Source organism: Telmatherina bonti (genome assembly GCF_933228915.1).
Source record: "Telmatherina bonti genome assembly, chromosome: 6".
Taxonomy (NCBI): Eukaryota; Metazoa; Chordata; class Actinopteri; order Atheriniformes; family Telmatherinidae; genus Telmatherina; species Telmatherina bonti.
The window spans coordinates 35,563,125-35,590,419 of record NC_136624.1 but is presented as its reverse complement, the minus strand read 5'-3'; the positions used below and the strand labels follow the sequence as shown (position 1 = coordinate 35,590,419).

Sequence of the window (27,295 nt, the reverse complement as noted above, 5' to 3'; positions counted from 1 at the left end):
AAATGAATAAATATGACGAGCAAAAAACAAGTTTTATACATTTTTCAAAATATATAACCTACAAACATCAGCAATATCGGAGAACTGTGAGAATCGCAATTTAAATCGAATCAGCACCCAAAAAAAATCGGAATCGAATCAGGACAAAAGTATATCGTCACAGCCCTAATGGTCACCATACCCCCCAACAAGGCTGCAACATCAGCAAAATGGTGCTGGGTGATGTTTTGAATTTAATAATGTGAAAAAAGATGATAGGCTCCTTTAGTATGTCTGAGAATGCAAAAATGACTTTAGCAAAATATATTCAGTTTGCAATTTAATTTAAAAACGTAATTTTTGGAAGACAATATCTTATACAGGAGAGAAAGTGAAGACGTGTACAAAGTCTGTTCAACTTGTAAGATTAGCTTGAAAAGAATGTCAAACACTCTCCATTAAATGCCATCAATGGGAGTTTCCATTCAAGCCGCCTTCTTCACGACACCGCTTGATCAATTTCGCGCACATCTGAGAGTTTTCACATTTCCAACAGTCCCTGAACGCAGCTGTTCTCTTGACTTAGCATGGAAAGAAAAGGTAACGTTGCTAACTAAACCAAAATGCTTTTCACACGAAATACTTAGAACGTACAACTTCTTTTCCCCGGTGGACATGTATCAGAACAGCTACTTGTTTAGTGAACGGTATAAACTAATATTGATACAAACTACGTTATAATTGATGAGAAGTAAAAGTGGACCATGCGCTCTACTGTGTGTGTATTATGTGTGGTAACGTTAAGCTAGCTGTAGCCATCAGATTAGCTTCACATTATTTTTTAAAGTCTACGATAAAACTTTCTGGTGGATGAAAATATAATTAAGCCACGATAAACATATTTGAAAATGTGTCTACGTGATCATTGGTATCGAAATTATTTAAAGCGAAACCCATAAACAAGTTTATTTCAGCAGATAAAGATGATTAATTCAGCACAAAGGCCGGTTTATTTCAGCTAAATAAACTGCCAGTCTCGGTTTTTAATAATTTTAGATGTTTGTACAAGTTTTCTAAACCTGCAGTCGGAGCTACTTCAAATATTTCCAAGCACACAAATGTATACGCACACACATGGGTGTGAAAATGTCAATTTGTTTTAATTTTCCTTCCCTTTTCTGGTTTTTAGTACTCGCAATCCAAGCAAGGAAGAAGAGAAAGCCCAGAAAACCTGGCAAAAAGTAAGTAAAAAGACAAATGTGCTCGTTTATTCGGTTTCTTTCCACTGATCTGGGAACAGAGCAGGAAGTTCACTCTGCTGCTTTCTGATTCTTTGTTGTTTTTTTTTATCATCAGTCATTTGAAATTATTTTGCCTTGTCAGATGAGTCTCAGTTTTGCGTGAGGACATTCTAATAACAATCAAATATTTGGATAAATGTGTTAAATTAAGGCTTTAACATTTGGCTACCAGAGTAGAAAGTATTGATTAAAGTACATCAATGCTTTCATGAGCGTAGTATGTTGAAACTGATGACTTTTTTATTTAAATAAAAGGCCATAAAAGTGGATTATGGTTGGCATTAAAGTGATAAAATCACTTGGCAAAAGTGTGGCTCAATAAATAGTCATTTGTGTTGCAAGTTGAATAACTAAAATTAGATGTTGTGTTTTCTGATAATTGTGTTTTAATGTAATGTATAATTGTGTTTAAAGACAATATTGTTTGATATCCATCAAAGAGTGTTGAATTAATTCTGTAATTGTGACGCAACCGTTTATTTTTAAGATGGAGTATTAAAAAAGATTTCTGAAAGTTAGAAAAGAAACAAAATGGCATGCCAGTATCCACTGAGAAAAATAATAATTTCTGAATACTATCAGCGGCGTAATGAGTCTTGTGTCCTTTTTTCTTTTTAATATCTGAAAGGTATGAAGCATTTCATATGCTAAACTAATTGTCCAAACTGGAAAGCTTTTCTTTTCAGCACATTTAAAAGTATTGTTATTATTATAGGATTCATGTCATATCAAGAAAGATTTAATTGGCATGATTAAGCACAATTTTACTTATCTTTCTGTGACATTTATTTATAGTCATATAAAGATGGATGTAATATTGTTTTATGCTTGGATTTTAAGTGATGCCTCAGTTAGAAAGTGCAATTCATGACGTGTTCGGCCACATTTTTGTTCTGAGGCCACTGCGGCTGGAACTGTCATTGAGCCAGCGCCTGCTTGTAGCTCAGAGCTTGAGGCTCTGAGTTTCAAACCTCGCTGTATATCAGTAGTTGGACTGCTGAGCCTGGAGATTTGCCCTTGAATTCCCTCACCATTTACCCCATCATTGTAAATGTTGCTTCGCCTGCTTTGAAACTGTCCCAGAGAATGGAGCTGTACACAGTTAAACAGTACAGCACGCAGCAGCTGCATATGACTGTATAATCGCAAAAGGTGTGCATATATATTCCGATCCCTGTCAGGGCAGAAAACCACTGAAAGACGTATGTGCTTTTGCCTTGTAAAGCAAACAAAGGTGTGCAGCTATTCACCAAAAATACCAAACACTGTCAAGAAAAAAGTATTAAGTCATCTGTAAATATGCAATTGCATATCACAGTAAAAAAAAAAAAAAAAGGGTGCTCAGTTGTGTTAATACAGCACACACAAGCTCAGTTGTGTGTTAAATTGACATGTTCTCAGAAAGATGGTACATCATCATGAGTCTACTGCATCGTCAAAACAAATATGCACAGCTGAATAAAGTACAGTAGAGATATCATAACATACATGTCAGAATCCTGTAAGTATGACTAAAAATAGCTGAACAGGAAGTTAGACAGGTAATACGAGAAATATTTGGTATTTTCTCATGTGAGATCTGGGTATGATAAACCACCTGCTGAGAGTTCTAGCTTAATATTGTATGTATGTATGTATTTGGCGGTGTTAGCTTGTCTGGCTGTTAGTGAGCATCATAACTCAAAAAGTTATGAACAGATCTTAATTAAATTTTCAGAAAATCTCAGAAATGGGATGAAGAAAGAGTGAATGCATTTTGGGAATGATCAGGATCATTCCCTGGATCCAGGGATGTTTTTTTAAAGGATGTTTTTACTGATGAGGTGATAATTTAGCCATTAGAGCTTCTAACTAAAAAAATAATGTCCACAGTCATTGGCCCAAAAGAAAGACAAAGTCTTGGTGGAAGTCTTTGCTCTCTGAGTTCTTCAAGTCATCGTTAAAATTCAGATTCAGAAACACTTGGAGTTTCAATTTTCATTTTACAGTTTTAGCTGTCAGTTTCTCGGCCTTTCTTTTCTGGTTTTCTTTTACAGTCCAGAAACATACATGCAAAGCTAATTAGAAGTTTTAACTCATGAGCGAGAGTGGTTGTTACCGGTCTGCCTGCCTGGTAGCAGCTGGGATCAGCTTCAGTCTTCTCACTGTCCTGAATTGGATTAAACAAATAATGATAATGGATGGATGTTTAGCAAGCAAAAAAAAAAAAAAAAGAAATCTTAAAGAAGATTTATGTTAAAAAAAACAAAAAACAAACATGAGATAGTTACTGCAGGCACTCTTAATTTTTTTTGTTTTTTTTTTCAAATGATTATGATTATTTTACATTATCTTAAAAGATGTACTGCCCACAGCACATTTGACTGCAACTAGAAGTCACAGTGCATGGTGGTGGGTAGGGGTGTTGCGGTTAACAAATTTTCTTTGCAGTGTTGCACGTTGTCTCAGCAGCACGATATGCGCTGTCACCGCAATTAAAAAAATAAAAGGATATGGATCTATTCAACATTACACAATTTATCCTGATTTTATTATAGGCAAAATAAGCGTATCACTTTTTAAATAACAAAGATGACAGTTTTAAAACAAAAATAAAATTTTAATTGTCCAACACAGACATGGCAAAGAGCAAGCCTTTAAGAAAATAAGACTATAGCCTTTGCTACACATTGTCAAACAACAATGAATAAAGTAAATGTTTTTGCTAAATATTTAGGTGCAAATCACAACGGAGCATTAGCTGTATGCATGGGAGAACAAAAGAAACGTACAGCCTGTCTTAGTAACGGTGCAAAACAAGTGCAATGCAAACGGGCAGGATGTGTTAACAGAAATAATTTCTTTATTATAAAATACAAAGTTTCTTAAAGACTGACGACTTAGACTCTGGTTCACATGTCCTTGTTCCCTGCTAGGAAAACCAACATGTTGACCTTGTGTGGTTTCAGAGAGGATCGGAGAGGGGTAACAATATTTCCAGCGGAACTAAACACTCTCTCAGATGGTGTACTTGTTACGCAAATACACATGTACTGGTGGGCTACTTTAAAGAGCAGGCAGGGGAAATCTACTCTGGTTATTGGGCGAGTGGAACTGCTCCTCCTGCAGGTAGCGTGCAAGTTCAGTATCTGCACAAACTTCCCGGCTCTTAGCTCCAAATGTCCTCCTTTTTGCTGCTGGTGGTGCTGTATCTTGTGCAACTGACTCTGCGAACGCTCCTCTTTCACAACCAGCATCTTGCACATTTTGTCTCCTCTGCGTCCTCGATATGGTTTTCTCTGTATCTAGGACCCAGCAAGCAGGCTTTTGACAAAAGTTCTTGTGGGGCTGTTGATCTGTATTTCTCCTCGAGAACATGCACATCTTCAGCTTGAGGTTCGATGTCTGATAGACACAGAACACTTCCAGTCAGGAGTTTCAGGACAGGTTTAACTGATGAGACGGTCACTTAATTCTCGCCAGACAGCAGATCTGTGAATTCAGCCGCAGGTTTCAAAGCAGACATGAGGGCCGCGATGTCCTGCCAGCTTGGAATGAGATGTTCCCAAAACAACCAAAACTGTTTTTATAACCAGGATTTGCTCCAGGACTCTGTTTGGTACCCCAACATTATTAAACTGAAATTTGCCAACAAAATGAAAATAAATGCTACATTTCTAAAAATCTTTTGTTTTTAATATATTTTTATCAAACAAAAAAATTTGTTTAAATCATCCCATTTGGTTGTCATGCCAATGCAATTAACTAGATTATTAAATATTGCAAGTATGTTTATAAAAGTGTAATAGTCTAATTTTGGTATTTTACCAGTATGAAGCCATGCTTGGCGATTCGCAGCCCCTCTTGTGGACGTCTTGTGCTGGGTGTCTTCTCTTCAGCCAACTCTGAGAAAACGCATTGGCCAAAGTGTGACACAGCCCCATTGTTCTGGCCGTGCACTCTTTAACGCTTGTCACTGCCAAATGTAAATTATGACCAAAACAATTAAGCCAAGGCCAGTTCACCTTTTTTACTGCTGCTATGATGTTTGCCCCGTTATACGTAGTGATGCAGGCCAGCTTCTTCTCATCCAGGGACCTCCTCAAAACGGAGAGCTTCTGAAATATTGTCGGACGTATGGTTCTTGGGAATAAACACAGTTTCAAGGCATCGTGATTTAAGATTCCACTCCATGGTCAGATAATGCACCGTTAGACTCATATAAGGAGTCATAGTGGCACTTGACCACATATCAGTCGCTTTTCACCGATGCTCTTACCCTGTTGTACATTTTTTTGGACAGCAGTATCTGAGAAGAAGGTTTTGCCTGGCCACTCGCATGGCTTATCAAATTTATGAAGCATTGACTTGAATGCAGGTTTCTCCATTGTGTTAAATGGGACCATCCCCTCCACCAGATACTGCGCAACGGCATCTTTAAGGCATTTATGCCTGTTACTTTCACGGCTGTATGTGACAACTTGTGCAAAGGCTTCAGCTATTTCAACTTGTCTGGTGGCACCAGCCTGAGCGGTCCTGTTTGAAGCTGCTGACCGGGGCAGTTTTGTCGTATTGATTTGACATATTTCCGCGATTCACAAGAACTTTTTTGCCGCAGATCTTGCATATTGCCTCCTGTAAATGATCTGGTTCTGGGTGAAATCCGAAATATTCCCAAACTGGGAAAGTTGCATTTGGCTTTGGTACCAGCACAGCTGCCAAGATCTGTTGATCAGTAGCATGAATGGATCTATCGGGTGGCGTGCACCGGATGTGGACAGAAGTGTGGAGGGAAAAATGACACTTTTCCGGTGGTGGCGGTTGCTTGCCACGCCCTCGGGTTAGACTTGTCAATAGCGCAGTATTGCGGTTATTGAGACAGCACTTGCCGTCGGTTGGTAAGCTGCTGAACTTCCTTGTTTTTAAATATTGCGTCGTCTTATCTTAACATACAGGTAAACCATGTGTGTTATTGTGGGTTGTGTTGGGTCAGAAGCCCTGTCCATTAAGCCTGGTGGAGTCCTGGTCAAGCTCCTCATAAGTCCTGAAAGTGATTAAAAAAAAAACAACCACCAAAAAACGAAAAATGGCTCTACACACAATTTTCTGCTTTTCTCTATATAGTATAAAAAATGTGGGAAATCTGATGCTAAATTTAATGTTTTATGTTTTTTAGTTTATTTGACAGGGACAATGTACATGAGCATTAATCACAAAGAAAATCTGCCTAGTACCAGATTATAACTCTCAGAACTAATTTCCATCTGCAGTCCATAATGAAGGTGATCCCAATAAAGATGTTACAGGAACGCCCTTCAACGTTTGCGAAGTCATGGTAAAGAGAGTTTTGGCACAGCATGTTAGACTAAATCTGAATGATCAATCTTCTGTTACAACATGTCTTCTTTTGGATCTTCTTTCTTCTCACATCACTCTGAAATTCTCCTACTGAGCCATTAATGCAGTGGGACAGTTTTTAGTTAAAAAGCTTCATTAACGACAACTAAGTGATCCAATTTCCCAACTCCTCTGTCTCCCTCTCCATCTTAGTCTTACTCCCTCCATGCTCCTTCCCTCCCGCCCTCTTGTCACTCGCTCTCTCTGTGTCAGCTGTGGTGAGGGACACAGCAGTCACAGTACTCTTGCAGAGCAGGCAGAAGAGTGCTGACTAGTCCTAGCTCTAAGCAGTAGTAATTCTAGCTTTAAACGACCTTTTCTTAGCCCAGTTTACAGTTTGGTGTCACAAAGCTGCAGGTTAGTTTCTTCTTAGTCATGTGGCTCCTGGACTGGATCTTCTCCATCAATACAGCTGTAGTGAAACTTGCCAGTGGTTTAACGTGCAAGTGAGTAGTGGAACCCTTCTGCATGCATTAGATAAAGAAAGCAAGAAAAAATGATGTGAAAGTCAGACTTGCTGATCGTTCTGATAGTCTTGTTTTGTTGTGTGTATAACATTCACGTTTACACAGTGCTTACCTGTCCTCATGATGGCCTGTTCTGTTCTTCATTTAGTATGCAGGCTTTACTACCTTTGCTCTGTATTCATGCATGTTGCTTATTTTGTGTGCGACTGACAGAAAACAAGGCTCCAAACATCTCAAGTAAATTTGCACTCGACAAGGTTTGTAGGTTGTAATTTAGAGACATACTGTTATTTGTGTTTTTGCATCTGTTGAGACACAAAGCCACTTTCTTCTGTAACTGTTTCAGCTGAGATGTTCTTACTGCTTTTAGACTCGAGGGATGAAGCAGGAATAGCCCGTATTGCTGTGTATGTACCAGCACTGTTGCTCTCAGCTGTATTTTGCTTTCATCTCTCTTGCGTCTCTTCCAGCCATAGCTGCAGTTCATTGCATAACCAATAAACTCTTTATCATCTGCGGCCTTTTACAGTTTTGTGTCCCTCCAGTTTTCTTTCTTGTCCTTTGTCCTCACACTGCAGGTTAATCCCTTTCTTCCTGTCCTGACAGTGGCAGAAATATATATTTAAATGCATATCTGTGCATGCTGGTGTGTGGCATTGGGCTGTGAAATTTAACTTGGTTTTTAAGGCTTTTTAATTTTTACAGAAATATTTCATTGTGGTGAACTAAGAAAAACCTGCAGTGGTGTAATTGATGTTGTAGCATTCAAAACTGTAATGTCCTCACTCTATCAATCTTTCTCTTTGTTATAATGTGCCATGCATTCAGCATAAAAATATACTGTATGTTTAAACTAACATAATTATATTTAATAAACTCTGTTTTGGCAGTATTCCTTTAGAGTGAACTCCTATTATACTGCTTATTAGGTTCAACATTGATTAGTCTTAATGTGCTAATTAACAGGAGCTAAAATGAAAAGAAAACATAATCTAATAAGAATTTAAATAAGTTAACAAGCAACATCCCTAGCATGATCCTTGCTAAGATTTAGTAGGTGTAAGACAGTAGGTGTAAAATGAAAACACTGCACTACATTCATTTACACTTTGTGTGCATTGCACCCTCAGTACATTTACCTTGTGCTGCTGTTTCATTCTGCTGCCATGGCAGTTTGCATTGATTTTGTCTGGAGGGAGGGGAGCTGGTATGGCAATCTTTTTGGCCCACTTCCATCCCAAGAGCTCTGTCTTCTCCTGTGCCCATGTTTATTTTACTTCAGAGATCTAATGGGGCTGGATGGGTGGAAACAACACAGCCAGTGGAGAGCTGGAGATACTGACACACACTGTCATGTCAGATGTGCTCTGGAGCGATGTTGAGATCAAAAGGATGTGATTCTGTTAGATTTTGGTTCCTACTTTCATTGTGTGTTGGAGTTCATAGTTAACAGTTGACAAAGTTTTTGCGTGAGCAAAAGTTGTAATTATTTATGTTATTCCATTGCACATGTATGTTTAATTTTGCCCACACACTGGTTGTTTATGGTTCGATCGGAAGTACAGATGCCAGCTACAGATCACTGTTAGCAGATTTAGCTAAAATACAGTAATCACCAATCCTACGCTCCATCTGTATCCTAGTATTTATTGTAAAAACTGTTTCTTAATTGAATTAATAGATTGACTAGCTCATAATAATAATGATAACAATGGCCTGTGATGGACTGGTGGCCTGTCCAGGGTGTACCCTGCCTCTCACCTGAAAACTGTTGTAGGCTCCAGCTACCCCGCAACCCTTAATCAGACTAAATGGTTTGCATAATGAATAAATAAAGTAAAAGAACAATTGGCTTTTTAAATGTATTTTTATTGATAGCGTGTAATATTTATAATACCTCTGTTGAATGAAGAATGAAAGCATATACAACCAGTTTAATCACACCAGCTCTCATTACTGCTTTGCCTGTTATATTTTCACTTATTGGTTTACTTGTTTAGTTTTTATGCAGGTGTTATTTTTCCTCCAAACAGTGTGAAGCTTGGTTTTAAGAATGAGTTACCTCTTGACTTGTCATTATATGGCGTCACATCACTTTAGATAAGAGTCGATTGGCTCCTCAGTGGAGAAATGTATGTGCTTCAGAGGCAGTAATGTAGATGACAGTCTCAGAGACAAATAGGATGCGACAAACACAACAAAGGGGGCAATTCTGCAGTGAGTTACACTAACAAATATAATAAAATAATTGCATACAAAAGTGGTGGGAAACACATAGCTACTTGCTCAGTGATTATTGATCAGTCGGGATTCCTTTTGTGTGAAGCTGAGTTTTTGGAGTTTTAGTGTTTAAGTGTCTCACCTTGGGACTGTACATGATGTTCATACACTACAACAGATGATAATTCATAGCACCCCTTTTATGTAGTCTTTTTTTTTTTTTAGTTTCCATTTCAAAGTAGGAAATTGTCCTAAAATAAAGTTAACACATCTGTTCTAAGCTAAATAATAAATCCAAAACCAGAACCATTACAAGAAAATTCTACTAATATTAGGAACAGTTGTTGTTTTCCACATCACTGACAGATGTATCATGAATATCCCAGTCCACACAACTAATAACAGGAATCATTATGCAATAAAAGCTCTTAAAATAACAGAATAAGCAGCCCTCTTTGATAATGGGGGTGTTTTTGCACAACATCCTGATTGGCAGATCTCAGATTAGCTCAAATGAAACGCATGAGACAAACGGTTGAGTTCATTTACTCAGTGCAAGTAAACTGCTTAGATGTGAGATTCCTAAATGCATTTTGGAGGCATGAGATATTTCCGTCAGTACAGAGACAACAGATGGAAAAGGCAGCTGGACTTCTACTTGAATTTCAGGAAGATTCTTTGTAAATGCACTGTAAAAACGTTGAACATTTTTGCAACATAATACTGGAAAAATTGTGAAAATACATAAACAAAAACGTGGAATTAAATACAACAAAAATAAAAAATATCCATTTAAAATACTTTTTTGGATCAGAAAAATGTAAAGTTACCGTATTTTCACGACCATAAGGCGCAGCGTACTAAAAGGCGCAGTCTCAGTTATGTGCGTCCTTTCTGTATTTAACACATACATAAGGCGCACCTGACCATAGGGCGCGGGTTTTATATACCGGTACAATCCATGCCCACACTTCCCCCTTTAACATTCTCAATGCACACAAGCATACAAGTATGCCTTTTTAAAAACAGAGCGGGAGCAAAACCGAGTTTGGTTGTGCTTTATTTAAGTATTGATTACAAAGTACTAACATTTTTTAATCATCAATCAATCATCGGCGCGGGCATGGTAAAACACATGGATAAAACAAGCACACAAGTGTGCGTATTTAAAAATAGACCGGGACCAAAACTGAGTTTGGTACTCACATTTTTTTTACCGGTAATCGTCATCAGTCAAACCCATCAAAGTCCTCATCCTCTGTTTCTGAATTGAACAGCTGCGCTAAATCTCCAGCAAACATGCAAGGTTCACTTTCTTCACTGTCAGTCACTTTCCGTGCCGTGCGGCTCCTCGGAAATGATGCCGGCTTTTGCGAAAGCGCGGACAACAGTGCCAGCAGACACGTTAGCCCAAGCGTCTTTCCTCCAACTTGGGCCACCTTGCCTTATGTCCACGGAAACTCAGCTGCGTCTTCTTTACCTGTCGGAGCTCGTTTTCCATCTTCCTCCACTTGCGAACCATCGATTCATTAATCTTAAATTCTCTCTCGGCTGCTCGATTTCCAAGTTGCTTGGCGTAGTTGATGGCCTTCAGTTTAAACTGTGCTTCATAAGCGTGTCTTTTTGCCATTTTCAGGGTTGTTAGAAAAAGGTGTTCTGCATAACGCACATACCTGTTCTTTTATATGCGATCAACGCCCACACTTCACCCTTTAACGTTCTCATGGTGTTCCCTATACGTCCGATTACAACAACACGCACACAAAGGGCGCACTGCACTATAGGGCGCGCCGCACATTTTGAAGAAAATCTAAGACTTTTATGTGCGCCTTATGGTCGTGAAAATACGGTAAGCTTGTTACGTCCTCTGCGAGAGGCAAGAACTTTGTTCTTGCTCTTGAGGCCACAAGAACAAGAAAAAATTTTTTTGTCTCGTTCATTTATTATCCACAAGTCGGTTCATCTGCGACGGGGGAAGGATCAGTGCAGGCAGCGATGTCTAAACTGTTATGTATCCATATATTATATATATAACAGGAAGCTTCATCCGCATCAGGGTGTGTTGTGCATGCATTTGGGTCAGTGTGTTTTAATGCTTCATGTTGTAAAAACGTTTGTATTTCCTCACCACCCTGATCAGCTGTTTTCTCAAAACAATCCATTTTACCTGCATCAGCAAAAAATGCAGAAGCGGCAACTTTCCGCTTTATCCTTGTCCGTGTCAACCACACCCACCTCAAATGTCCGACCAATCACACAATACTTCTCAGAGCCCTTCAAGAAAAAAGTTCTGCTCGCCAGATGTGTCGAACTGTCTTCAGTCACGTCTACGAGAATTAAATGACATCATTTTCTTTTCAAGGCCTCGAGAACGGGAGAAGTTCTCGCTTCCCGTGGAGGATGTAGCAGGCTTTAGGTGATGAACTCGTCACATTGTGTTGCAAGTCCTTAGGAGTCATATATCATAAGAAAATTGCAAATGGCACAATAACATTTAATATCAGTGTTGCATTAATATTTCCTCTTTTCACCGCAGCTTTGCCGCCTGGTAAGCTGTCCTCCATAAGCACAACTAAGCCTTTTTCTTTGTTTTGCTAAAAGAATCCAATAATAACAACTTTCTCTATTTCAAGGGAAACAACTCAGCCTATGTCATACTTTCCCACTCAGGCACCTTTTCTGCAACTTATACAACATGCAAACAAAGCAATGGAAGCAGCAACATGTGGATGTGTAATGTTGTTTTAGCTCCTTGCACAAGTTGCATCAATCTGCCTTTATGTTTCTGACATCACCCTTTATGGAAAGTGATGATACTGAGAGTGCTTTATGATTCATTAATCATGGTGATTAATATGGCAGTTTATTGTGAAATCAAGTAGTAGTAACATCTCTAATGGTGTCACAGCAGTCTATCAATGAAATTCTACCTATTGCAAGTAAAAGCAACAAGGAAATGATAATGAGGCATGATGTTCACTACTTCTGTACAAACGACTAAGATACACTGAAGCTATCTATCTCTACTTATCTTTGTCCCCTACTTTATCACCACCAGAGCCTAAAATGGACCAACTAAACTCCCCCAACCACACCATACTCTTAGAAGTGCAATCAAATTGAAAACCATTTGTATTTCATGTCATTTGTTAATGAAAGATTGTGTAAAAGAGAATAAACATAAATATCTTGCAGGTTTGTTTAGAAAGAGAAACATCTTCAACATTTGTTTTATTGCGTGACCTATATAATCAAGTTATGTTTGGGCAAGACTTGAGTTTGTGAAGTATAATGGGATTAAGCAATATTTCTAATTGTGGATTTACATTAGATTTAATGTGATTTTAAGCTCTAAATTTAAGACTGACTTTGTACCAAGAGGACAGAATGTGGGTCATCCTTTACTCTATGTAGAGCTTCCTCCAGGGGACGGTGCCAGGGCAAGGAGATTGCAAAGTAAGCTGTGGCTTTTCTGTTTATATGAAAAAGAAGAAGAAAAAAAAAAAAAGATTAAAGCACCGTTGTAATGACAGACTCACTGTATGGGTGGTGATGATGATGGAAAGGCAAGGGGTAAAGAGGAATGGTCTTGTTTTGGTATGATGAAGAGGATGTCTGGGGGGAGGGGGGGCTGGTGTCGTACCTCACCTGCAATGCAGTGCTTGGCTCTATCACCCAATCATCTCCCAGCTGTCAGAGAGGGGGCTGGGCCAGAGGCTGACGACAGCCAAGGAGAGTTCTCGGTCAGCCAGAGAGAGAGAGAGCAGCAGTGAATGTGGGAGAGACAAAAAAGTGAGCAAGAATCAGCGAGTGTGCAGCGCTCCCCTGCAGTCCAGGTCCACAGCGTGCAGCAAAGCCTCCACATATCTCTTCTGCTTGCTAGTTTTCCCCTTCTCTTCTCCACTCCTCCTTCTTTCCTCCTCTTTCCCATGTTCTGAATTGGTTCACCAACCCCTGCTCTTCTGCCATTTCAGTCACTTTCTCCTCCTCCACTCTACTTTTTATTCTCTATGTCCCGCTCTGTCCTCTAACCTCTCATACCACATTTTCCTTCCTGGTGGATGGAGTAAAAGGTTTTTCCAGCACCTGTACTTTCTTGTCCTTCTCACATTGCGTCCCATGGGCATCCGTGCGTCTTGCAGGTAAGATGTGTGTTTGTTGGAGGCAAACTTGACAGATAGTTGGCGAAGATCTTGAAGAGTTCATGTGTTTCTAGCGTTGCAGAAGTCCTTGAAGGTGTGTGTCTTGTGATTAGGGGGCATTGAGCTGTGAATGTCCACTGTGCTGCAGTGAGGGGAAAAAAAATCAAACTCATACATAACTTGAAAGCCAAAACCATCCGATGTCTTTTGTCTTCAAATATGTGTAACGTTATATGTTAATTTTTCTGTTTTTGTTTTTCCTTCATACGGACAATATCCTTAAGCTTTCCTTTCCTACCTGTGTTGTTGGATTGGAAGCTTGTTTTAGTTCAAGACATTAGATTTAAGGTCTAAGTTTCTTATTTTACTTATTTTTTTTATCTAATTTATTGCAATGTTTCCCACTGAATTCCTCATTAAACCTTTATGTAGAATCATTAGAAATCCATATAAGTATAGTCTATTTTTATGGGAACATGTTGGTCTCTCTTTTTTTTTTTTTAAATTTCTTTTTGAGAAAATAATTTTCAAGCATTTTCTTGAGTTACCTATAACATACAGTTTCTTTTTTGTCTTCAGAATACAGGCTCCACTACTGTTACAGATTTTCCAGACCTTGTGTTGTTGAATATTTGCAGATAAAGAGTTGTTTTATTCATTTGAAGGGTTATTTTTAAGGAATGCCTTGTGGCTGTCCTGTAGTCCTTGATATTTCTGCCATTCACTGAGAAGATGGGGTTTGAGTATTCAGCCACCAGATATACATAATTTTTATCTTAAGTGCAACAAAATGAAGTGTCCACCTCGCTTCAAGCAGAGAAGAGCAGTGAGAGGGTCAAGCCGTCTTTTTATAGAAAGTAATTTAAGGTTTGTTTTACAGGTTGATGCAGTGATGTTGACATTTTCCAAAAAGAGCCATAAAAGTTGTGAAATGTGTTTGGTGACGGTAGCTACCATTACTGTTGTGATTGTATTTATCCAGTGTGTTTGTGTTAAGCGGGGGGTGATCTACTGTATGTGTGAGTAAGTGAGGGCTGGTAGACTGAATAAAAGATCTGCACAAACAATAGCAGAATTCCCTGCTTTGGGTTTTAAGTATGATATATGTTAGAAGGTTGGACTATAATTGGAAGTGTACATCACTTTACTAAGGTGGTCCCTCAAGTAATGACATTGTGTGGGAAACTTTCACTGGATAAATGGATTTTGAGGTTACTTAGCGACTGCAAGTATCGAATCATAAGGATCTGTCCTTCCATGCTACTGTGTCAATTTTAATTGTTGGTAGTGATTAGGGGTGGGAAAATTGTATAAAAAATCTGGATTTTTTTGCTTCACAATTTTAAGAGATATTTTTTTAAACAAAAAATAGATTTTTTTATTTTTTTTTTTTAGTTTTTTAAACAAAAAAATTTTTTTTTTTTTTTTTTCCAATTAAATAAAAAATGTATAATGGATTATTTTTGTCATTTTTATTGTTTTTATTGATCCATTAACTTGTCTTCTTGGGCATTATAGCAGCAGAATGATGATCTGGCTACTGTGTTGTTTTTTTTCCTCATTGAAATCAAGAAAAATAACAAGCAAAAAAAAAGTTTTATACATTTATTTTGTTTTTAATCTACAAAAATCAGCAATATCGAAGAATTGTGAGAATCGCAATTTAAATCGAATCGGGACCCATAAAATAGGAACCGAATCGGGACAAAAGCATATCGTCACAGCCCTAGTAGTGATGCTGTAATATTTGTTAATAAGATTATCACTCAGTTGCATGGGCCTAGCAAGACCTGGTGGTTAACTTGTTCCATCAGCACCTTCAAAAGCACCAAAAGGTTGTTTTGTTTTAAAAAATCAACTCGTGCTAAAAATTCATGATGAGAAATTTGTGACAATTTGATTCAAGTTATGCAGAAATCCTCTGACATGCTTAACTTTCTAGCAATTCTTGTGGATAGTTTCTACAGTAGCATAAGCCAGATGCTCTGTTTTAGATCAGTTGTAGTTCAGTTCTGCACCTTCATTATCTTGTCTTGTTGTGCTTGTTTAATTCATGACTTGAATCCAGTGTGTATGCTCTTAACAAGGAAACAAACAAGCCGTCTGTTCCATGTAAGCAACTGAAGAATGGTTTTAATATTTTATTATTCTATGTTCAGATTCTCCCTATACAAGCTGTTGATTTAAGCAGTGTGAAATCAGCATTCGTTGTCCAACAATACAGTTAGTCTTTCATGATATCTTGTTTTGCGGAAAAGAGTCTCATATTTCAAGGCTGTTTGGTTTTGTGGTGGGGGCCGTAGTTGCTGGTACAGATGAGTCAGTCCTCCATTTCTCTGCTTTCCTGACATTTGCCCATCGTGCCACTTAACAAGAACACAGACTTGTTGACTTCTAAACATCTTTATTTTACTTAATTCATCCTGTCATAGGTATTCAATAGGGGTGGGAAAATTGAATTGAAAAATCGAATATTGAGATTTTTAGCTGCACAATTTTGAAATGGATTTATTTGGTTAAAAAAAAATCCTTTTTTTTTTTTTTTTTTTTTTTTTTTTTTAAAGAATAAAAACATGAATCCATAATAGAATTGTTGTCATTTTTATTGTTTTTATTGAAATTTTTTTACTTGTCTTCTTGGGCATTCTAGCTGCAGAATTATGGTCTGGCTACTGTCTTGTTTTTTCCTAATTTAAATCAAGAAAAATGACCAAAAAAAAAATTGTACATTTTTCTGTCTGTTTTTAGTCTACAAAAATCAGAAATATTGGGGAATCATAAGAATTGTAATTTAAATCGAATCAGTATCCAAAAAATCATAATTGAATTGAATCGGGGTGAAAACATATCGTCATAGCCCTGGTATTTAAGCTTGACATAAATGAATTTCTCCCTCAACATTAGCAGAGTTTATCTAAATGGGGACAATGCAGTTTGGCCACAAGGAATGCAGCTGATGTGATGTACAGTGTTTGTAGTCAATGGTAATTCCTTGATGGATTGTATTTTTCTTGAGAAAAATAAATCAAATCTGGAAAACACTGGATTTTTAAATAAACCCTCTCCTGATGTACATGCATATACCTCTTCATGTCGCATTCTATACATACCTCATGCATTTTCTTTACCAGTAAGTCCTCGCAGGAGCCTATTCCAGCAATCATCATGCAAGAGGCAGGGTACACCCTGGACAGGTCGCCTGTCCGTTGCAGTATAAACACCTTTTCAAAATGCATCCCCTGCTCCAGCTTTTTCCTTCCATGTACATGACCAAAGATGGTCAGCTGCAGACTGTTTCACATCCTCTCCTCATTGTTGAAAATACAATATTTTTCAAATGAAAATGATACAGTAACCTTTTTGGTGCTTTGTACGTTGTATTTGTCCTGTTTTATCAGGCTTCTGCACGATCTTGTTTCCCATTCTTTCAGATTCTGTCCTGATTTTCACACTTCCTTACCAGCCTTGCTTCTGTATTTCTTGTACTCTGTCAGACCAGAGCCTCATGGCCGTGGGGGTGGGGGTGGCTCTCAGCAGGGCCAGGCAGAATCTCCCCTTCCAGAGCAGGATGAGGAGATCCTGGGCTCTGATGACGATGAACAGGAGGATCCTAACGACTACTGTCGGGGTAAGCGCTCTCTTTCTCTCTGCTCAGATGTCTGACATGTGTACTTGAGTTGTAAATCGATGCTTTAAATTTATGATGTTGTGATAAATGGAATGAAAGGTTAAGTTGACCATTTTCCAATAGCCAATGGTTTCCTCAGTCTGATTTTGATTATTGTTGACTCAGACCGCTTTTAATTACATTTATCAATCTTTATTTGCTTTTTGATCGGCCGTACTTATAGGGGACTTCTCTTAAAGCCCCTCTGTGTTTAGTTCCAGTACTGAGTTCTCTTCTTATTTTAGTTATTTATTTACCTTTTTAATCCTTTAATTATTTTTATTTTATGTTCTTAGCCTATGTAATTTGTTTTGGGTTTTTTTTTACACATTATCTCTAGTGTTCCTTAATGGTGGCCATCTGCACTGGGGGCTGCTAGTGGCTCTGGCCGGTTTAGGTGTTTTTAAATATGTAAAACACTTCGTGCTATGTTTTTAATATATGAAAATTTCTTTATAAATAAAGTTTTATTTTATTGCATGTAGTGAAATGCTTTAAATGCTCCTACATAACTAACGGTGTGTTCAGACCAAACGGGTTTTGAGCGTCGAAAACTCTGAACGCTCAACGCTGGTCACTAAACGGCCACTTTTGTGTCCGACGCCCAAAACGCTCCCAACGCTCCTGCCGCGTCTGCTGCTTGTGTCTGGAGCGAGCGGCAAACGCGGCGGAAAAGAGCGGAGGGAGGCGGCGCTTTTCTTCCGGTCAGTTTGAATGATGGCGGATTCAGTAGAGAGATGGCATGGTTTTATTTAATAAATAAAGCTAGAGGACGTTGTCATAGGGGAGTGATAGTCAGTGTTAATGCAACAAGAGCCGCACTCAGCAGAGAGGCGCCGCCGTCCCCAAACAAAGCGTTGCTAGGCAACCTATCCTGCTACGTTGCCAAATCAGAAACACTCAGCTTTTTTTTTTCTTTTTTAGGAGTGGTTATGCTAAATATTGCACAAAGTAATGGCATCTCAGCCCCGTGTCTGGGTTCACCACAGGAATCCTCCAGGACCTGCTAGCTGATCGCTCTGATTGGTTGACGCCCCGCGTCAAGCGGCCAAAGTTCAGCTTTGCCCATCACTGGCTTTTGACACGCGGAACGCTTGTCGAGCTTAAAACACTTCTTAACACTGGAACGCCGACGCCCAAAACGCGACGCGAGAAAGCTCGACGCCCCCTTGCCGCGCCTTCCCATAGACTTTACATGGGAACCTGCTGCTCTTGACGCTCAAAATGCGTTTGGTCTGAACACACCGTAAGAGTACTTTGATTTTCTTGGATTTAATTGTAACTTTTGTTGGATTTTGATTTTATGATCATGACAAATTTTCCTCTGAATGTATTAAAGATCATTATTCACCACTGTCCTCCCAGATATTAGTAAGGCATTGACCCGTTCTTGTGTCACTTCAGTTAACTTCGGATGTTTTTTGACAGACATTGTATATCTTGATGAACATTTATAACTCACATTGTCATGCTGTTTTCTGCCAGCAATGCTGGGATAGAGGTCAGCAGCTAGAAATGGTTCACTGATGTGGTTCATTATGTCCACGTCTGGCTTCTCTGGTAAAAATTCTCAAATTGCAGAGCCTATGTTGGCAGATGTCTTGCACGTCAATATATTCAATATTTAGTATATCGGTCCAGGCAACCCAACTTGCATACATCCCTCTTTTCTATATCCTTCTTACTGAAGTCTTCATCACCTTCCAAAATCAGCTCAGAGCTGTGCTGAAGCTTCCCAGAAAGAGGCTTTCTTAACTCTTAATGTTTTGTTTTGTTTTTTTTTTAAAGACAAGCCCTGATCACACAGTAAGAATACAGCATGGTTTCACAGTACCTGCGTGTATGCATATGTCTTTGATCAGGTGGATATCACCATGTGAAGATTGGAGATCTGTTCAATGGGAGATACCATGTGATCCGTAAGCTTGGCTGGGGGCACTTCTCCACTGTGTGGCTGGCCTGGGACATCCAGTAAGAGGGTTCCTCAACTGCAACATGTTTATTTATTTTTTGTCTTTTAACCAAAGATCAAATACTAGATTTTTTTTTAAATTTTAATCTTAAATTTGCTGATATTTTGCCTGTCATGGGTTAATAAAGAATTTAGCACAGTTTTTAGAAAAGATGTAATGATTGGACATATTCACTGACAGTCAAAAGTTTGGACACACTTTCCCTTTGGATTTAATGGGAAAAAGTGTCCCAACTTTTGACTGGTAGTGTACATGATTTGCTGTTTTTAAATACGCTTTACAGATTTTACATTTTCAGATTGCAATGTTTGTGTCATTTCCAGGGAGAAGCGCTTTGTAGCCATGAAAGTTGTAAAAAGTGCTGAACATTACACCGAGACGGCTTTGGATGAAATCAAGCTTCTCAAATCTGTAAGGCACACAAAGTCTTCACATTTACTGGGACATTGTAGTTATTTGAGACGTAACTTGTCTCATCCCTATCTGTGTTTTCCAGGTGAGGAACACTGATCCCAAAGACCCGAACAGAGAGAAAGTGGTACAGCTGCTAGATGACTTCAAAATTTCTGGCATGAACGGAACTCGTATCCTCAGCCAGAAAGAAGAATTATTTTATAAGAAACTATTTAAGCTTCGGATCAGGTTGCAAACTGTGATTAATCTTCTATGTTGGGTTTTTTCTAAGAACTGCAGCAGTGACACTAAAGAGGCTTTATTTCTGTGCATATTTCTGTCTGCTCTTTCCCATGTTTGCTTTCTCACTTTGATGGTGTGGTTACTCTCCATGCTAGTGCGAAACATCCAAAACTGCTCCACCTCAGGCTGGACATTAATTTAGCTCATCTATGACACATTTGGGTTCTTTTTAAAGATGCCCACATCTTAAATCAGAGTTTGAGTACAAACAGCAGTGACAAGATCCAGTTGTAGTGTCAGTCATCTGACAGTCTCGAGCACAGAGCCATTTATTACACCCCCGGATTGACACTGTGCTCGGCTATTCTTGGTTCTGAGATATTCATTTGACATTCAGCTAGTTCTGCATGTATTTAACGCTATGAGTTCTTCATGCAGTGACACATGCTTAATTTTTCCCACATCATCAGATCTGCTGCTGTTTTCAGGCCGTCTGGAACACAGAATGCTTTTTCAATTGAAATGAACAAAACATATAGATCATTGGATAAGAACCTGTTCTTTTTAAATCACCTTACCATAAGTATATTGGAAAAAAAAGATGGAAAACCTATATAGTTAATGTAAGAATGTTACTAGTTCTTGACCTACATTTGCAGATGTGTGTATGGTCTTCGAGGTGCTGGGCTACCACCTCCTGAAGTGGATTATAAAGTCAAACTACCAAGGCCTGCCTCTACCATGTGTTAAAAGCATCATACGACAGGTACTGCCCTCCAGAACTGAACAGATACAGAATATAATCATAAAGCAAGCAGACATACCTGCAGTGTTTAAGTCTGTCGTTGAGAAAGTTTCATTTAGTTTTGTCTCAACAGGAAAATTTTCACCTTTAACCATGAAATTTGTTCATCCTGATGCTCTGACTTTTTCTGCAGGTTCTGCAGGGCCTAGAATACCTGCACACCAAATGTCAGATCATCCACACAGACATAAAACCTGAAAACATTCTTCTGACGGTCAATGAGCCGTACATCAAGAAAATGGCTGCTGAAGCAACACAGTGGCAGAAGTCTGGTGCTGCTCCTCCCTCTGGATCTGCAGGTCATAACCCTTCTTGCTCTGCTCTAAAAAAAACAACCTTTGTAGTTTGATGGACATGTCGCTCACGGAATGAAGGTTTGCTGTTCAGCAGGTTTTGTCGCGTTGTGATTGAATGATGCATCGCAACAAATATGAACCAACTTCGCTGATTACTTTTCCAACATCTTGTGATCTGATGTGTTGGTTGTGGTAGTGTTCTGAAAGTTGAGTGTTTTGACTTAAAAGATGTTTTGTATGAAAAGAGGAGAGCTTAGCTGCATGTCATTATGAATCAGCCGCTGGATTGTTTATGGAAATTACCAGCTTGCTTATAAGAGTGTGTGAGACTCCTGCTGAGCCTGGTTCTGCTGTAGAGGCAGTGTGTTAGTACAACTTGGTGTGAATCAGCTCAGCAACCTGAACAGAATACTAATATAGAGTCAATGAATGTGCTACTTATCATTCAACATTGTAATCCTCTGAAACTTCCTGTTTTTCCTACAGTGAGTACAGCACCAGCACCCAAACCAGTAAGTTCAATTTTTTTTTGTTTGTTTGATGTCTTTGTACAAAATGTAGTTTATTTCCAGCCAGAATATAAACTCTCCTGCTGTCCTCTGCTCCAGATGGCCAAAATGTCAAAGAACAAAAAGAAAAAGATGAAGAAGAAGCAAAAGAAGCAGGCAGAACTACTGGAGAAGAGGATCCAAGAGATGGAGGGTGGAGCACTGCCAGATGGTGGAGAAGAAGAGGAAGATGAAGAGACAACCGAGACCACGGAAGATACAACTTCCTCAGCTACTCTCTCTATTTCTACAACAATGCAAGACATTGCAAACCATACTAGCACAGGTGAATGCCTACCAGATCCTCATTATGAATCAGAAGGGAGGGGGTGCTTTTAAATACCTCATTGTATAAAATGTTTTCCCTTTGGGTGTTTTCTTTTGGGATTTTTTCCATTCAGACTGAAAATGCAAACAGGACTGGAAACAATGTAGTGAGCATGCCTGGCCTGTAGAGGGCAGTGAACCTTTTCAACTGCGCACCAAACATCTTCACTACATCTTCATCAGACCTGAAGACATAACAAGCGCTCGTAAAGAGGTGTTGGGGTTATTTAGGGTTTGTTATGCATATGTCTTTGCTGATGGCATACATTTTGTGCAAATAAGCAGGTTTGCTTCAAGAGACCAAAATCAGTCAAAGATTCAGTAGCACGGATATCAGCAATCCTCTTCACACCTGCTTGTCGTGGGTGTGAAGAGGACCTGAGTACGCAAATGCAAGATGGTAATAAAGACAGCATTCATTCATTTTCTGCACTGCTTAGTCCATTCAGCGTGGCGGGTAGGCTGGAGCCTATCCCAGCATTCATCAGGCAAGAGGCAGGGTACAACGTGGAGAGGTCACCAGTCCATTACAGACAAAAAAGTTCAGTTCATGTTTACATGGACAGGATTTGCCAAATTTTCATTTTGAGACAGTTCTCAACCCTTTTTCCACCCAAAACTCTGTTACCTTGACTCTTTTACCTCTGTTACCATGGCAATCTTTTTATGATTTCCTGTCCCAGTGTCATCATCTACATGGGACTAAGTTGTACTGGTGCCCTTCTTCAATCCCCACCAGCTCTGGTCTTCTCATGGGGAAAAATATGCACAGTTAGTCAAGGAAAAAAAAAGAAAAATATAAGCCAAAGCATGCTCATAACAGGGGTGCCAAGCTCCAGTCCTTAAGGGCCACAATCCTGCAGGTTTTCCAGGTATCCCAGCTCCAACACACCTGACCTATAATAATGAGTCACTGTGCAGAAGCTGTTGGATCCATTTAATGCGAGTCAGGTGTGTTGAAGCAGCGATGCATCGACAACCTGCAGGATGGTTGGCCCTCGAGGACCGACTTTGGACATCCCTGCTGTAACACTCGACTTGAATTGGTAAAAGGGTTTAATTTGCATGATGGAGTTGTAGAAGTTGCAGGTATTGATCAGCTCTAAATCAAATAAACATTGATGAGGGCCGAACACCCAGCTGCACACGCTGATTTTTGCTGCCATTGCTATATCCTGGACTGCAAGAGTGGACTCAGTTACTTTTTTTGTTCTTTGAATACCACATGTTTAATTGCCTTAATTTCTAGTGCAAACGGTTAAATGAAAAATAAAAACACTGGTACATGCTCATTTTGGTTAAAGATTATTTTTAAAAAGAAAGGAGTTTTATTTGTTCCTAGAGACTAAGATATTAATATGACTATGTAGGATAAACTTGCTCCTTTTTGATGCAGACTCCACTCCTGATGGGCAGCCTGAACAGACGCTTCCACCAAATGAAAAGAAAGCAGATGCAGCCGAGGAGGAGAACACGATGGAGGTCAACTGCAACGGCCATACACCCTTACAGGAAAGCAATGCCAGTACAGACGTACAGGAGACCAAGCAGTCTACAGAGGAACAGGAGGATCAACAGAATGCAAACCAACCAGAAAACAGCACAGAGAACCGAGATATGTTATGTAAGAAAGAGGAAGACCAGACCTGTATCACCTCACACGGAGAAAATGATCCAACCCTGCAGCAACTCCCTGATTCCTTCACCCCAGATGTCACTGCAGAGCAAAAGGAGGAAGAAAAAGAGGAAAAGAAGGTGGAGAACTTGGACATTCAAGGGGAGACAAAAATTGTGAATGAAGATGATGAAAACCAGAATGGTCAGTTGAAGAATGAACTCAGATTTTTCCTTTTTAGCATTGTGTGAAACACTTTGTTTATATTGCAAATTTATTGATAATTTTTATGCTGATTGTTTCACTCAAACAAAATCTAATATTATATGTCTCTGCATGCGTGGCTATTCAGTCCATCGTGAATCAATGTGCTTAAATTTGTACATTAGTATAACATGCATGTGAGTGAGATGGTCTTCTGTAAAGCATGGTTCAGAATCATAATGAACAAAAAGCTCAGCTGTACGTAAACTGTGATTTAGAATGGATTAATGTCCAGTCCCTTATCTGTTCTGTCTGCCTTCTCTCTCCCCTCTTGTCCAGGTTCAGCAGGCAGTTTGTTAGTAAACCCCCTGGAACCTTTAAATGCTGACAAGCTGCAGGTTAAGATCGCTGACCTTGGCAATGCCTGCTGGGTGGTGAGTAAAAATATACAGCAGTCAGTCGCAACATTAAAACCTTCAGCTTCATGTCCTTAATCTGTGTCCCTTTTGTGGCATCAGAACTGGGGATTTTGAGGGTTTTCACAGCATTTGTGTGGGTTGTGGGTGTGGCTTGATTCAGTGCTTCTTGCAGAAAATTGATTGTTTTTAAGGTCCCAGTGTGTGAGAATTACTCCCATGTAGTGGCTTGCTAATTAAATGCAAACAACCAAGCAGAGCCTCTCTGGCGCATCGCTGTTTAAGCATGTTATTACCACAACTGAAGCCGCAGAGAGTTACAAATGTGAGAACATCAACATCCTGCACAAGTTGGTGTGTCCTGTTAGGTGATGACGTACAGAACGCCCACCCAACTTGACAAAACAGCTGAAATAAATTATGTAACACGAATAAAAGACTCAGAAAATACTTCTGAAAGAAGCACACCGTCGCCTGTTGGTATGACTTCTGGGAAGTGTAACTGCAACTAAAAGCTTATAACGGAGCTTTTCCACTGGAGGCAAGCAAACAAACAAACCAGCGTCTCTGCCATTTTATATCACAAGTAACAGTAAATTATCAGACTAAAACAGGAGGACACATTTGTAGCTCGACTACCTGCCCTGTTAATTTTCACTGTTAAACTGAATTAGCTCGTCTGTCCAGCAGACAGCTGCAACCTCTGCCTCAGTTCTGAACTCCTCCTCTCTCATTGTCTGTCTCCATCTGGTTGCTACACCAATGTAGACCCTTGTTTCTGTTTTTTTTTTTCCTTGGCTATTTTTTCTTCCCTCTAGTGGGGCAAAAAGTATAGCTGTTCCTCCAATTGAATGGAAAACGACAAGTGTGTCCCTTTTCAGCTACCCTATTCAAAGATGGCGATGCAACATGGGTGCGCCGCTACCTGAGTATTTATAAATAACTCATTCTAAGCTATGAGAACGCTTTTATTTGGATGCGTTTGTGATTGGATTTTGAAAAAATACGTATTTTGAAAGCGACACTTGATTTTTGCTAATATTAGTTATAGTTACACACTGTACCTTTTAAAGAGCCTGCAGATCATGCCTCAGCTCGCTCAGCTGTTTGAGTCATGTTTTTGCGACCACTGGTGACTTCTTCTTCTTTTTTTTTTTTTTTAGATGTTGTATCTGATCAATCATCTTTTGAAGCATCTTTTAAACTCCAACAAGACTTTTTTTTTTTTTCTCTTTCAGCACAAACATTTCACAGATGATATCCAGACTCGTCAATATCGTTCCCTTGAGGTGCTGATTGGATCCGGCTACAGCACTCCTGCAGATATCTGGAGCACAGCCTGCATGGTAAAACACACAGATGCAAATGCACAAAAAAAACACACACACAGACCTTAGACACAAGAAAGGCCACATTCCTTTAATCGGCATCATTTAAAGTAAATATGGTGGAATTAACTCTATAAACAACACAATCCAAGACCTGCCCAAACTTAAACTAATATTACATTTGTGAGAAAGCAACCGCATGACCTGATACACACATCACTTTTTACAAAAGAATATGACTGCAGGTAAATATCTATCTATACACACATACATCCTGACTGTAGTTTTAGGATGGAAGTCTTCCAACACAAGATCAAGATGAGACACAAAAGGAGCACTGCAGAGATTTTCCTGCTGTTTGACTCTCAACAAAATCCTGTAATCCCAGTAAAATTCTGTATAATATCCATCCAACATTCAAAGTAAAGTTTTGGTAGAGTTTACTGACTTGTCAACTGTTTTGGGGCTTTCCTTCAGCAGACACACAGATGAGCTCTGCTTTTTGGCCCATGGTTGTGTGTACACTGCTGTAATCACAATGCAAAGGAGCCTGTTCATAACTTCTAACTTAGAACCGCACAAATGTTCACGACTGGTTGCAGCTGGTTCCTCCAGGTAGCCTGTGAGGATCATATAGTCCCTCTGACTTCATGTTTTATGAGCTTAAAGATCTGGTTCTACATATTTAACATAGTTTTTAGGAAAGCAGGACTTGAATGCAGCACAGTAAAGACTGGTACCATTTATAATAATATCAACTTATAAAGCTGGGTGTGTATGAACACAGGGTTATCCTATGGTGGTACCATAGTTTCCATAGATTTGCCTTCAGATTAGTCACTTACTGTTAAATAGGCTTTAAAAAGACTAACAATGCAATGTAAAACTTGTGGTTTTGCAAAGACAGGTGACAAAGCAGTGAAAACACAATGCGTACCAAATACACATTGTGTGTTGTATCATATACATAATTAAAACACAAATTCCATTCCATTCCAAAAATTCTAATTCACAAACTATTGTCTTGACTCAAGTAACCAGCCAAACTTAGAAGTGGCCACTGACAATTGATATCCTGTTTTCAGCAGTGTGTGTAATTTCTTTGGCACATATCTATGTACATGTTTAATCTTGTAAATCTGTAGAAGGAGTTAGAAATATTTCTCTATGGCAGCACACAAACCTCCTGAGTGTACATTTAAATTCATAAAGACGACTGCAAGTTCAACCTCTGCCTACGTAGAAGTCTTTCAGAGAGGGAGGAAACATGCTGGGCTGGAAATATTTCCACAAAACTCAACCTACACAAACTCCAGCTGCTGCTGTTGAGATATGATCAAATCCTGACTCAGTGTCGATGTTTCTTGCTTTTTCAGTCTAACTTTCGTACATCTGAGTAATTAATCCCTCTCATCTGTTCGTTATTGTTGACTTCTCTTTTTGACTCTGCATCACTTGTTTCTTCAGGCTTTTGAACTTGCAACGGGAGATTATCTGTTTGAGCCGCACTCTGGAGAAGACTACTCCAGAGATGAAGGTATCACATGTCAATCATTTCAACCTTAATACCTTATAACATAAAAAAAATAAATAAATAAATAAAACGTGTATATGTATATATATATATATGTGTGTATAATATAATATTTTACAATATAATATACAGGTGGTCCTCGGGTTATTCATTTCTCGACTCCTGTCGTTTCGACTTTATGATGCTCAATAAATAAATGTAAATTAAATCAAATCAAAGCAATTTGTGAAGTTACAATGGTCAACATATTCTCTAACGACGTGTGACACAGAGGCTGAGATGACACCTCAGTGCATATTTTAATAACCTGTACTGTTTTCCTATTAAAATGATGTATAATATGTGTATTTAGCTAGTTATTTAGTGATCAAGGAGGCAATATGGGGCATTTAAGGATAAAAATCCGACTTAAGTAGAATTTCGGGTTACGTCGCAGTGGTAGGATCGGAACTTTTTTGGTA

The 27,295-nt window shown here is 39.0% G+C and overlaps 1 protein-coding gene across 1 annotated transcript in view; it reads left to right on the top strand.

Annotated features, from left to right (window-relative positions):
• Nucleotides 1–536: 536 nt before the first annotated feature.
• srpk1b (SRSF protein kinase 1b) overlaps nt 537–27,295 on the top strand; it is a 29,349-nt gene continuing 2,590 nt past the window's right edge. The window contains exons 1-14 of the mRNA XM_079242506.1: nt 537–579; nt 1,169–1,220; nt 16,980–17,113; nt 19,015–19,123; nt 19,449–19,536; nt 19,622–19,709; nt 20,421–20,527; nt 20,700–20,865; nt 21,349–21,374; nt 21,471–21,696; nt 23,134–23,556; nt 23,896–23,990; nt 25,211–25,318; nt 26,768–26,837. Of these exons, the coding sequence (XP_079098632.1) occupies nt 567–579; nt 1,169–1,220; nt 16,980–17,113; nt 19,015–19,123; nt 19,449–19,536; nt 19,622–19,709; nt 20,421–20,527; nt 20,700–20,865; nt 21,349–21,374; nt 21,471–21,696; nt 23,134–23,556; nt 23,896–23,990; nt 25,211–25,318; nt 26,768–26,837 (1,705 nt within the window). The 5' untranslated portion in view covers nt 537–566. The remainder of the gene's footprint in view (nt 580–1,168; nt 1,221–16,979; nt 17,114–19,014; nt 19,124–19,448; nt 19,537–19,621; nt 19,710–20,420; nt 20,528–20,699; nt 20,866–21,348; nt 21,375–21,470; nt 21,697–23,133; nt 23,557–23,895; nt 23,991–25,210; nt 25,319–26,767; nt 26,838–27,295) is intronic.